Source organism: Octopus sinensis, linkage group LG3, assembly GCF_006345805.1.
Source record: "Octopus sinensis linkage group LG3, ASM634580v1, whole genome shotgun sequence".
Classification (NCBI taxonomy): Eukaryota; Metazoa; Mollusca; class Cephalopoda; order Octopoda; family Octopodidae; genus Octopus; species Octopus sinensis.
The window spans coordinates 160,145,790-160,159,659 of NC_042999.1; the positions used below are offsets into that span (position 1 = coordinate 160,145,790).

Below are 13,870 nucleotides of genomic sequence, written 5' to 3' on the forward strand. Positions count from 1 at the left end.
CCTCTCTTGCACTCTCCGTCAACACATCAACCACTTTTGCAAACAACATTGGAGACAACTCAGATCCCTGATGCACACCAACTTTAACTACAAACTCCTCTGACAGCTCTGATACAATTCTCACTTTTGTCTCTACCCCCTCATACAAACTGGTCACTGCTCTCACCATTACTTCTAGTACACCTCTCTTCCTCAATGCCCATTCAATCATATTTCTTGGAACCCTATCAAATCCCTTCTCCAGATCAATGAAGCATATGTACAACTCCTTCCCATTATCTCGGTATTCCTCCTGTAATCTTCTTACAATGAACACTGCATCTATTGTCCCCGTTCCTGGCATAAAAGCAAATTGCATCTCATCCACATCTCCTTTGGCAGGATTCAAGTAGGCACAGGTTACAAGGAAGAAGCTAAGAGTTTTCTTTTTTTGTATGTTGAAGAGAGTTATTTGTACTTTCTTCTCCACTTGATTATGGTAAACATGATCACTGGAAGGCCATTTTTATTCAGATGAACATCATCATCATGATCATGATAATCCTACTCATCATTGATGTGATTTTTTTTTTTTTGTCTTCTATCATAATTTGCTCAAGTATACATAAGAATGATTTAAAAGATACGTCCACCTTAACACATTTCATGCCATTTCTTTGTGGATTGGTTCTGAAAAGCCAAAAGACAAAAATGAAAAGAAGCCACAAAAAAGTGATTTAAATTCTTCCAAGCTAGAAAAAGATGAAAAAGAACCTGAAACAGAGAAACAAGAGAAAGAAGTAGAGAAAGAAGACAATGAAGTGAGTCAGTCAAAGAAAGAGATTTCTTGTGAGAAGAAAGAAGAAGATCCACTGGAAAAATTGTCTAAAGATGTAAATGATATTGAAGATGATGACAGTTTGAAAAACGACCCAGATGAGGTAAGTAGCAGGAACCATTTTGGGTAATAACTGTAATAGCTGGTTTAGCACAGTGACTTGATATCAGAGATCAAATCCACTCTACATCGGTTGGAGTGGAAGCAAAAGACTTCCGTTGCAAGTCTTTTTGCATTATTGGTGCGGTTGTGTGGTAAGAAGCTTGCTTCCCAACCATATGTGTGTGTCTTGCCTGGAATCGAACTCGGGCATATGGCGTAGTGGTTAAGAGCGCGGGCTACAAACCCCAAGATTCCGAGTTCGATTCCAGGCAGTGACTTGAATAATAATAATAATAATAATAATAATAGCAATATCGAAAAATAACTTACGAATGAGAACCCAGGTTCGAAATTTCCTCAAGACGCCTGATGAAGGCTGGAGGGTATATCAGCCGAAACGTGTTAACAAACGAGATGAGGACATATATCCGTCAAATGTAAATAATGTAAATAATATCTCATCTCCTAAATAGAGAACTGTATTTTATCAGGAGTCCTAACCATCCTGTATATTGACAGGAAACCTGGACGTTATCAAAGAAGCTTGAGAGGCGGTTGGATGGAACCTACACTCGCCTCCTTATGAGAGCTCAAAATCTCTCGTGGAAGCGTCATCCAACCAAAATGCAAATATATGGGAAACTACCACCTGTGTCATCTCTTGTGAAAGGTAGGAGAGTCCAGTTTGCTGGACATTGTTGTAGAGCTGAAAACAAGGCAATTTCTACTCTTCTCCTCTGGAAGCCATCTACTCGTGATACCAGAGGGCACACACTCTCCTACCCTGATGTAATCTCCAGGGATACAGGCATCCAGCAACAGAACCTCCGTTATGCCATGATGGACCGTGAAGTCTGGCGTAGCATGGTAAATTCCATTGTCTCGATCACGGTCGAACAATGATGATGATGATGATGATGTGTGTCTTATGTCTGTGTTTGTCCTGCTTGATAACAGGTGTTGGTGTGTTTATGTCTCCCATAACTTAGCGGTTCAGTAGAAGAGACTAATAGAATAAGTACCAGGCTTATAAAAAAACAAGTACTGAGGTCAATTCATTCAACTAAAAATTCTTCAAAGTGGTGCCCCAGCATGGCCGCAGTCTAATCACTGAAACAGATAAAAGATAAAAGATATAAAGATAGTATTTACATACAAATATATAATTTGGTTGATTTGAATATAAAAACTGAAACCAAATGTACATAGGGCCACATCTCAGAAGGTTGGCTCTTCTCTTTGGAGCCAAAAAATACTTTAGCCTCTCACAATTACTGACACTCAAAGTTAACCCCACACTGGAGTATAATTACTGTCATATACAGGACTTTGCTATCGTTGTATGCACAAACATTTTAGACTGTATCTGGAGAAAGTGTACTTGACTGATTGGTATTAAGTCACTCCAAGACATGCTCCAACTTCTGGTCCTCCAGGATGCTCTCTTTTTTCTCCACAGTTTTTCTATTGTTAGTATAGGCGGCGAGCTGGAAGAAACGTTAGCACACTGGGCGAAATGCTTAGCGGTATTGCGTCTGTCGTTGCGTTCTGAGTTCAAATTCCGCCGAGGTCAACTTTGCCTTTCATCCTTTCGGGGTGGATAAATTAGGTACCAGTTACACACTGGGGTCGATGTAATCGACTTAATCCGTTTGTCTGTTCTTGTTTGTCCCCTCTATGTTTAGCCCCTTGTGGGCAATAAAGAAACAGTTAGTATAACAGTCTCTGCTTCTTGGAATTGGCTGGTATCGTGACACCTCAACTTGGGCAATCCAGACTCACCTGTCTCTCTCTCTCTACCTCTCATCACGTAAGTTGTTATTAAGCCCCTCCTGTGGCCTGCACTAACCACTATGCTTAGGCCTTCCAGAACTTTCTCCCTGCTCATGTCTTTGCTGCAGTATCAACTTGCAAAAGTTGATCCTTTGTTGCATCATTTACACCCATACAAATATAAAGAAGAGATAGACCTAATTCAGTACAAAAAGTTAAAAAAAAAAAAATTAACTTTTACATTTATCTAAATAATCTGTTATTAATAAATCTTTCCAAAATGTATTCAGTGAAAATTTTGAAGGTTTTTTTAAAAAATTGCTAATATTTGTAAAACTTATCTTTCAATGTAAGTTGTTATTAAGCCCCTCCTGTGGCCTGCACTAACCACTATGCTTAGGCCTTCCAGAACTTTCTCCCTGCTCATGTCCTTGCTGCAGTATCAACTTGCAAGAGTCGATCCTTTGTGGCATCATTTACACCCACACAAATATAAAGAAGAGATAGACCTAATTCAGTACAAAAATTAAAAAAAAAAAAAAAAAAACTTTTATAGGTGCAGGAGCGGCTGTGTGGTAAGTAGCTTGCTAACCAACCACATGGTTCCGGGTTCAGTCCCACTGCGTGGCATCTTAGGCAAGTGTCTTCTGCTATAGCCCCGGGCTGACCAATGCCTTGTGAGTGGATTTGGTAGATGGAAACTGAAAGAAGCCTGTCGTATATATGTATATATATATGTGTGTGTATGTGTTTGTGTGTCTGTGTTTGTCCCCCTAGCATTGCTTGACAACTGATGCTGGTGTGTTTATGTCCCCATTACTTAGCGGTTCGGCAAAAGAGACCGATAGAATAAGTACTGGGCTTACAAAGAATAAGTCCCGGGGTCGATTTGCTCGACTAAAAGGCGGTGCTCCAGCATGGCCGCAGTCAAATGACTGAAACAAGTAAAAGAGTAAAAGAGAGAGAGTTACATTTATCTAAATAATCTGTTATTAATAAATCTTTCCAAAATGTATTCAGTGAAAATTTTGAAGGTTTTTTTAAAAATTGCTAATATTTGTAAAACTTATTATCTTTCAGCAGGAAGATAAGTCCCGAGATTTACTGTCCATCATACCAATGATTATCTTGAGTTTCCTTGTTGGTTTAATGACATATTACCTGCCTGATGTATTCAATAGCCATGCACGTCACTTGAAGATACCAACAGATGAGGCTATCACATATGGACTCATGGCATTGTTCTCTGCCTGGCTTTTCTTTCCGCGATTCATTTCTAAGTAAGTTGGTGACAAATTTTGGAAAATCTCAATGTTTTCAATGAAAAGTAGATAGGAAGAAAATGTTTTCAGATTTTATATATATTATATATATTTCTTTATTGCCCACAAGGGGCTAAACACAGAGGGGACAAACAAGGACAGACAAAGGGATTAAGTCGATTACATCGACCCCAGTGCAAAACTGGTACTTTATTTATCGACCCCGAAAGGATGAAAGGCGAAGTCGACCCTGGCGGAATTTGAACTCAGAACATAACGACAGACGAAATACCGCTAAGCATTTTGCCCGGCGCGCTATATTTTGAACTCATTTATCATATGATAACATTTGTTTATGTAGCATCAATTTTTAAATTAGCTTGCTCATGGATTTTTCATTCATCCCTCACTCCAAAGAGAGAGAGAGGGAGACACACACAAATTTTTCTTTTAAACCAATTCCATGTAAATATTTTTTGATGATAGAAACAATTTATTTATTTGTGACATAATGCTTAGAATGGCGTATGTGTGTCTAAGTGTTCTGGTTGAGAAAGAAACGGCAGTTTCTCTTTTCTTCACTCATTTAAGGGTTTTAAGGTAGGCTATCTAAGGTAACTCCCATATGTCAATGGCCCTACTTTTTGTAAACTAATTTTGAATGTTAAACTAACTTGTAGACATTTTAACTTAAGTTTATTTATATATATTTTTTTTTCTTTCAGAAAACCACATGAATTTGACAATGGTTTTCAAGTTGACTGGCCCCTGTTAAAATGTGTCACTCTCATCTTCCAGTCCCTTGTTCTTTTTTCAATTGCATTAATGAACATCTCTCTGGCATTTTTCCTTGCTGCTACAATCATTCCAGTTTCAGTCATTGTACAACCTGTGTCAAACAAGTAAGTTCTTCATTTTTCTGTCAGAATCCTGTTTTTGAACAGCAACAGGATTATCTGGCACAATCTTTTCGCTGTTATTTAACCCTTTAGCATTCAAACCGGCTATACCCGGCCCAAACATTCTACTTGTTTTATACCCAAATTGGCCAGATCCAACCTTTCATACCTATCCCACAATGTCATTCTGAAAAATAAGCAATCACATTATTGAAATCTTGAAGCTATGAGACAATGCATGGTTGATTCAAAACAAGGTGAATAAATAAGCATTAGATTTGACAAAGAAATCTGGATGCTAAAGGGTTAACTACAAATCAGCCCTGATTGAGCAGATCCATGGTCAATGGTATTCCAGCTATGGCTAATCTTTCTTGAACTACATTATCTTAATCATCCTTTATTAACCCTTTGGTGTTCAAATTTCTCTGTTAAATATAATACTTTTTCACTCAAATTGTTTTGAATTAATCATGCATTGTGTTATAGCTTTGAGGTTTCAATGATATGATTGTTTATTTTTAGAATAATATTGTAGGGTAAGTGTGAGAAACCAGATCTGGCTAGTTTGAATATAAAACATTTAGAATATTTGGGCCGGATATGGCTGGTTTAAACACTAAAGGGTTAAAATTATATGATATAAAACTTAGATAAAAACTTAGATATGTTTCGACCAAAGATTGGTCCAGGCCATGTCTAACTTAATAGCACCACCTGATAGGATTATTCGAATCCTGTTTAAGTCAAGTTTTGTTCAAGTAGTGAGTTCTTGTTGGGTGAGTTGTATCAAGTTTTGTTCAAGTAGTGAGTTCTTGTTGGGTGAGTTGTATCCAATTATGGGTGGCTTATCTGGTATTCTTTGAAGGAATCTATCCAGACTCCGTTTAAAGTTGATGGGATCCTTTTCCTCTTTGATCTCCCTAGGGACAATGTTAAATAGGGCAGGGCCTGTTGAGGAAAAGAAATTATGTTGCAGTGTACATGTATGTTGTGATCTTGAATTGGGCAGGGGACGTATGGCCCGTGGTCCCAGTCTTGGATGAACCTTGAAGCTAAGAAAGATTTGACAGTCAAGAGGTTCTTTTCATGGTCCATATCATTTTACAGAGGTTCCTTCATTGCCTCTTGGAACTTCCATCTAAATATAGTATTTGACTAGCAACTTTTGGGGTTGTGAGTTCATGTGTATCACTGCTGTTTTGTTCATTCACTTAGCAGTGAACTTAATTGAATGTGTCTCAATTTAACCTCGATTGTCCGTCTTTTTCTGTTGAAGTTACATGCATCAGATCAACTTCTTATCCAGAGAAAGATCAACTTCTTATCCAGAGAAAGATCAACTTCTTATCCATATGAAAGGAGAGGCCACTATATAATCCAGTTTTTGTTTCATGCAACAACACGGGAGCGGAGACACAACACCACTCATACCCAATAATTTATGAAATATTGCACACAAATCTCAAAACTGATTGTTTCCCATTAACCCTTTAGTATTCATATTATTCTATCAAATGCAATGCTTATTGTTTCCACATTGTTTAGAATTAATTATGCATTATCTTGTAACCTCAAGATTTCAATGATGTGACTGTTTTTAGAATGCCTATTTCTTTATTACCCACAAGGGGCTAAACACAGAGGGGACAAACAAGGACAGACATAGGTATTAAGTCGATTACATTGACCCCAGTGCGTAACTGGTACTTAATTTATCGACCCCGAAAGGATGAAAGGCAAAGTCGACCTCGGCGGAATTTGAACTCACAACGTAACGCAGACGAAATACCGCTAAGTATTTCGCCCGGCATGCTAACGTTTCTGCCAGCTCGCCGCCTGTTTTTAGAATGCCATTGTAAAGTAGGTATTAGAGGCTGAATCTGGCCAGTTTAAACCTAAAACAGAATGTTTTGGCTTGATATGGCCGGTTTTAAGGGCTAAAGGGATAATCTATAAAAAACCAAAGATTTTCTATAAATCTTGTTTCTGCTTTTTAGTGGAAGACAAATCAGCAGCATTGTCATAGGAGAGTAATGGCCTTGATAAAGCAATTAGTCAATCCCAATTACCATATTATGTGATTGAAGACTAAGATGTTTGCAGATAAGACACCCTGGAAAGAGATGCTGGCATAATGCGTGTCCTTCCTTTAGCAAAATTTAGTTATATTGCATGGAACGACAGCTGGAAACAGTGGATTTTACAACAAAGTGATTGAAATTCGATTGTAAAGATAGTGGAATTCTCACTGATACTACAACGAAGTTGGGAATTCAGTTTTGTGATGTAGAATAAGTTATTGCATTACCACCTGAAGAATCGTCACCCCCAATCCTCAGTGAATCATCATCATCATCATCATCATCATCATTTAACGTCCGCTTTTCAATGCTAGCATGGGTTGGACGAAATGACTGAGGTCTGGCGAACCAGACTCCAATCTGATCTGGCAGAGTTTCTACAGCTGGATGCCCTTCCTAACCAAATACGTATATTTATATTCAGATATCCATTCACTTGTGTTACATATCTTTGTGGAAGTTTAATTTAAAATTTCAAAAATTCTATACACAATGTTCCAAAATTCACCGAAGATAGAATAATATAGATTATATCACAAAATATTATTTATATGGTATATAGTATATGTGGCGGCGCAATGGCCCAGTGGTTAGGGCAGCGGACTCGCGGTCGTAGGATCATGGTTTCGATTCCCAGACCGGGCGTTGTGAGTGTTTATTGAGCGAAAACACCTAAAAGCTCCACGAGGCTTCGGCAGGGGGTGGTGATCCCTGCTGTACTCTTTTGCTGCAACTTTCTCTCACTCTTTCTCCTGTTGGCCTCCTTGCTTAGCCAGCAGGGTGGCGTCATTTGAAGGCTAAAACAATGCGAAGTGCATTGTGACCAGCGATGTGTAGCAACATCTGATAGCCTGGTCGGTCATGGTGATCACGGTGATATAGTATATGTATTGTTGTTTAGCCGCCGGTCATCTTACTATTGCTATTTGTCCACCCAGGCTATCTCCATGTATTGATAGCACTGTAAGCAATGTATGAGACAAAATTTGTTTACAGGAAGTTAATGATTTGTATAACATAATTGTCGAGTTGTCTAGTATTATTCATTCTAGTTTTAGGTAGATCTTAAAACTAGCTAATTAGTAAGAGTCATCTCCCTTGCAGTATCAAAACTTCTTAGATAAAAGTTAAGCCTTTTCTAAGACAGAATAGTTTCATTTTGATAAATGTGTTATTGTCCTTTGTAATTGGTTTAATATTTGGATGCTTGTTGAATGATAACATACACAGTTCTTATAAACTATTGCCAGATTACATATCATAATTGAAAATTAGGAACAGAAATGTAAGAGCATTTTTGGGGAATTGAATTTTATTCCTTCAATTTTTTAAAAGGAAAAGAACAAGTTTTGTTAAGAAATTTAACCTGTAAAATAAAAATAATAAAATGATAAAATAAAAAGAAAAATGGCAAATTCGCTTTAACTCTTTCAGCATTTAGATTACTCTATTAAGTGTAATTCTTATTTATTCACATTATTTGGAATTAATCATACATTATCTTATAGCTTTGAGATTTAGATGGTATCATCATCATCATCATCATCATCATCGTCCGATTTCCATGCTGTCATGGGTTGGACGGTGCAACTGGGGTCTGGGAAGCCAGAAGGTTGCACCAGGCCCAGTCTGATCTGGCAATGTTTCTACGACTAGATGCCCTTCCTAACGCCAGCCACTCCATGAGTGTAGTGGGTGCTTTTTACGTGCCAGACGAGGCTGGCAAACGGCCACGGTCGGATGGTGCTTTTTACGTGCCACCGGCACGATTGCTTATTTTAAGAATGACATTGTAGGGTAAGTGTGAGAGGTTGGATCTGGCCAGTCTGAGCATAAAATAGGTAGAATATTTTGGCTTGATATGGCTGATTTAAATGCTAAAGGATTAGGGTTATATCAGATTAAGTTTAGGTATCAAAAGATTTCACAATAACAAAGCATTTGTATTTTAATGCTCATCTTCATATTAAGTTTGTTTTAAAATCTTACCGTAAATCCTCGAGTATAATCTGCATTTTTTCCCCCAAATTAAAGGTCAAAATCTCTAGTGCGTATTATACACGAGGTTAAAAATGAAAATTATTTTCTAAGCAATGTTCGAGTCTCTATTTGCTGTCAGCAATGTTTATTCATAAGCATTTTGTGATGTCGGGCGCGAAAATACCTTAAATCATCCATAACTTGCTGTAAGCAACATTTATTAAACGTTATTACTGTTATTTCTTTATTTTCTGCAAATGAAATGCACAAAAAAGCTACACATTTGCATTATGTTATATATACAATAATAATAAAGTGCATTACCGTGTACATTTTTACAACCAAGGACGTTATATAGACCTCCTTGACTCAAGTTAGAGAAGGGGTGCGTATTATACACAAGGTTTAGGTTTTTCAGAGGTACAGCCCGCTAAAAATCCCCTGCGTATTATACTCAAGGGCGGACTATACTCGAGGATTTACGGTATATATATGAGAGGATATTTGAGTGCATATATCAGATGGCAGATTTAGTAGAGTTTTCTGCAGAATACCTTCTGATTTTTGATTATGAGCATTCTTTCTGGGTTGACTTTGCGTTTGTGTTTCTGAAGTCAATAAAATAAATGCTAAAATTGATATTATCGACTGTCGTCATATTGGGACACCTGAATGGCGGTGCCCCAGCATGGCCCCACAGCTCGTGAGCTGAAACTAGATAAAATGAAAAAATATCGAATAGGCGCAGGAGTGGCTGTGTGGTAAGTAGCTTGCTAACCAACCACATGGTTCCGGGTTCAGTCCCACTGCGTGGCATCTTGAGCAAGTGTCTTCTGCTATAGCCCCGGGCCAATGTGAGTGGATTTGGTAGACGGAAACTGAAAGAAGCTTGTATATATGTATATATATATATATGTGTGTGTGTGTGTGTGTGTGTCTGTGTTTGTCCCCCTAGCATTGCTTGACAACTGATGCTGGTGTGTTTATGTCCCCGTCACTTAGCGGTTCGGCAAAAGAGATCGATAGAATAAGTACTGGGCTTACAAAGAATAAGTCCCGGGGTCGAGTTGCTCGATTAAAGGTGGTGCTCCAGCATGGCCGCAGTCAAATGACTGAAACAAGTAAAAGAGTAAAATATTGAATGTAGTAAAAACATATTTATCTAATGTGCATGTCAAATGAAAAAAATTTGCAATGATTCTCATTATTTTCCATTTACTCTGTGTTAGTAATTCACTAATTTATTTCAATTTATCTTTCACAGGTTGCTCCAGTGTCTGCAGTCAGTGTTATTGCTCTTGGTATCACCACCTGTCCTCATATATTTGGCTTCTGTTGTTTCAGTAATAGATGAGCAGAGACCAGATTCCGTGATTGACATAATAGTTAATGCTTGGTCTCAGCTTAAAGATACTGTATTATTAAGTATTCTAGACTATTCACTGCTCTCCTGTTGGACATATCCAGTATTTTGCTTTGCTATCTATCCAAACTGGATAATGTTGTGGGGTGTATCTCACATGAGACTTGAAAGCGACAGCACTTTATTCCGTTTCAGTTAGATCAATTTTTTTTTTTTTGTATTTTATTTATTTATTTTCATGTCAAAGAGGAACAGTGGCTGTGAATTTCAGCTGCTAGACTACAGACTGGATGGTCACGAGTTCAAGTCTTAGTTTTACTACAGCCATTGAATGGTCCTTCTGAACATGGCACTTAAATCCAGTCTCTGTTATTTCTGAATGATATAAAACAGATTCTGTTCCTATTTCACTGTTGAGTTGTTAGCAGCAACATCCTTTCTGTAATAGCAACTGCTCCTGCAATGAACTCATGGGAAAAAAGAAATTAATGTAAAACTTAATTTTTACAATAATAATATTACTATTAATAAAAAGAAAACTGATTTAAAATAAGTCAAAATTTTGAATTTTTATAACACACACGCACACTTTTTTTTTTTGATTTGACAAATATCTGTTGTAAAGTTGTACTGAGCAGGTTAAGAGATGTGATATTTACATTTACTGAAAAAACAACTTTTTGAGGTAAATATAGAAACGTCATCATCATCATCATCATTGTTTTAATGTCCCCTTTCCAAGCTTGCATCAGCTGAATGGAATTCTTTGAAGCAGTTTTTATGATTAGATGCTCTTCTTGTTACCAATATTCACTCATTTCCATGCAAGGTAATATTTCCCTGTGGCCAGACATATTTGGAAACGACACCACTTGTATGTTGGTGATACTTGTTTACATCTATTTCACAAAGGAAACACACATATGTACATTTATATATATATAAAATTATTATTTGAGGGAATAAAATCCAAACTTACAAGGAAAAAGAATTCAATTAAGAAATACTAAATCAAATTCCACACAATATGATATATATATATATATATATTAGAAAAAAAACACCTTTTATCAATTCAAAATGAATTACACCATGTAGAAAATTACATATAATAGAAAAGTTAAAATTAGAATAACAATTAAAAAGTAAAGATTAAGTAAATTACAAGAATAATGTAATGTATATAATAGGTAGAAATTACATTATTCTTGTAATTTACTTAATCTTTACTTTTTAATTGTTATTTTAATTTTAACTTTTCTATTATATGTAATTTTCTAGATGGTGTAATTTAATTATTCATTTTGAATTGATAAAAGGTGTTTTTTTGTCTAATATTTTATTTATATTTATTTATTTATATATATAATGTATACACACATACAACAAGCTTCTTTCAGTTTCCGTCTATCGAACTATGTAGTTGAGAAATGAACTTTTTTAACCAGATAGTCATACTTTTGCCTCTTTGTTTTCATTAAAAGGTTGTTACTTTTTGGGTGTTATAGAAACAAAAACCATTAACAAAGACAAAAATTGATATAGGAATTTGCAACTACTCTTACATTGGCCAGCACACTAAAGATGTTAATCCTCAACATTCAAGACTGACTGTTTAGCAAACAGGATTTGTTAAAATAAGGGACCAGAAACTCAACTTCAGATCACAGACCCACTTCACTTATGAACAGCTTCCTTTCATCTCAATCTTTTTTTTTTGCCTGTTACTGAAAATTTTTAATGCTTATCTTTAGTTTTGCTAGATCATCATCATCGTTTAACGTCCGTTTTCCGCGCTAGCACGGGTTGGACGGTTCGACCGGGGTCTGGGAAGCCAGGGGCTGCTCCAGGCTCCAGTCTGATCTGGCAGAGTTTCTACGGCTGGATGCCCTTCCTAACGCCAACCACTCCGCGAGTGTAGTGGGTGCTTTTTACGTGCCACCTGCACAGGTGCTGGGGGGGGGGGGCGTCCGGCATCGGCTACGATCGGCTGGAGCTTTTAACGTGCCAGCCAGGGCGGCGCTGGCAATGTTCGGATGGTGCTTTTTATGTGCCACCGGCACAGAAGCCAGTCGGGGCGGCGCTGGCATCGGAATATTTCAGTCAGGTCTTTTGTAGTGCTTCTTGTATAATTCCCATTCCTCTGGCAGCTTTCATTGATCTGTCCAGTTCACATGGCTGTACTGTGTGACTGATATTTCTGAATTAATTCAGAAACAGTGGGCCAGCACAGAGAACTTGTCATTCTGCAGATGGTGAAACCTCAATACTCTGGGGATTAAATGACGGTACCTCATCTGAAAGATTCCTAAAGTAACATATGGCCAGTAAGAGAAATGCATTGTTTTTGTTAAACTAGTTACTCTCTCTTTTACTCTTTTACTTGTTTCAGTCATTTGACTGCGGCCATGCTGGAGAACCACCTTTAGTCGAGCAAATCGACCCCGGGACTTATTCTTTGTAAGCCCAGTACTTATTCTATCGGTCTTTTTTGCCGAACCGCTAAGTGATGGGGACGTAAACACACCAGCATCGGTTGTCAAGCAATGCTAGGGGGACAAACACAGACACACAAACACACACACACACATATATATATATACATATATCCAACAGGCTTCTTTCAGTTTCCGTCTACCAAATCCACTCACAAGGCATTGGTCGGCCCGGGGCTATAGCAGAAGACACTTGCCCAAGATGCCAAGCAGTGGGACTGAACCCGGAACCATGTGGTTAGTTAGCAAGCTACTTACCACACAGCCACTCCTGTGGCAAGTTATAGAAAAAAAAAATGTAAAAAGAAAAGAGACTGTTCAGGATAACCAAAAACTGAAAGTAATCTACAACCTTAATGTTTTTCTTTGTTTTCAGCATTAAGGTAGATTTTAGTTAATAGATATTTAAAAATTAAAATTAAATAATGCAAATATTGTTGAATTCTACTAATGTATAAATAATAGGACAAAGGAAGAAGACGAAAAAGAACTTATGAATCTCACAATATACTTTGAAGGAACTGCAGAAAGATATGGAATGGAAAGTGATGGTTAAAACAAGAATAATGAGAACTAGTAAAAAGGAAAGGAAAATAGTCAATTCAACTGAAATGACAAAGAAAATACACAAAACAAATTGATGAATTTAAATATTTGAAAAGTACAATAATGACAGACGTGAGAACATAGAAAGATCATCATTGTTCGACCGTGGTCGAGACAATGGAATTTACCATGCTATGCCAGACTTCACGGTCCATCATGGCATTACGGAGGTCCTGTTGCTGGATGCCTGTATCCCTGGAGATTACATCAGGGTAGGAGAGTGTGCGCCCTCTGGTATTGCGAGTAGATGGCTTCCAGAGGAGAAGAGTAGAAATTACCTCTTTTTCAGCTCTACAACAATGTCCAGCAAACTGGACTCTCCTACCTTTCACAAGAGATGACACAGGTGGTAGTTTCCCATATATTTGCATTTTGGTTGGATGGCACTTCCACGAGAGATTTTGAGCTCTCATAAGGAGGCAAGTGTAGGTTCCATCCAACCGCTTCTCAAGCTTCTTTGATAACGTCCAGGTTTCTGAGCCATATAGT

General features: G+C 37.5%; 1 protein-coding gene across 3 annotated transcripts in view; it reads left to right on the forward strand.

Annotated features, from left to right (window-relative positions):
- LOC115209431 (glycosylphosphatidylinositol anchor attachment 1 protein) overlaps nt 1-10,833 on the forward strand; it is a 48,260-nt gene extending 37,427 nt beyond the window's left edge. For all 3 annotated transcript variants that reach the window (XM_029777848.2, XM_029777850.2, XM_029777849.2), the window contains 4 exons: nt 648-920; nt 3,773-3,972; nt 4,680-4,856; nt 10,182-10,833. In XM_029777848.2, the coding sequence (XP_029633708.1) occupies nt 648-920; nt 3,773-3,972; nt 4,680-4,856; nt 10,182-10,479 (948 nt within the window). In that variant the 3' untranslated portion in view covers nt 10,480-10,833. The remainder of the gene's footprint in view (nt 1-647; nt 921-3,772; nt 3,973-4,679; nt 4,857-10,181) is intronic.
- The last annotated feature ends 3,037 nt before the right edge of the window (nt 10,834-13,870 follow it).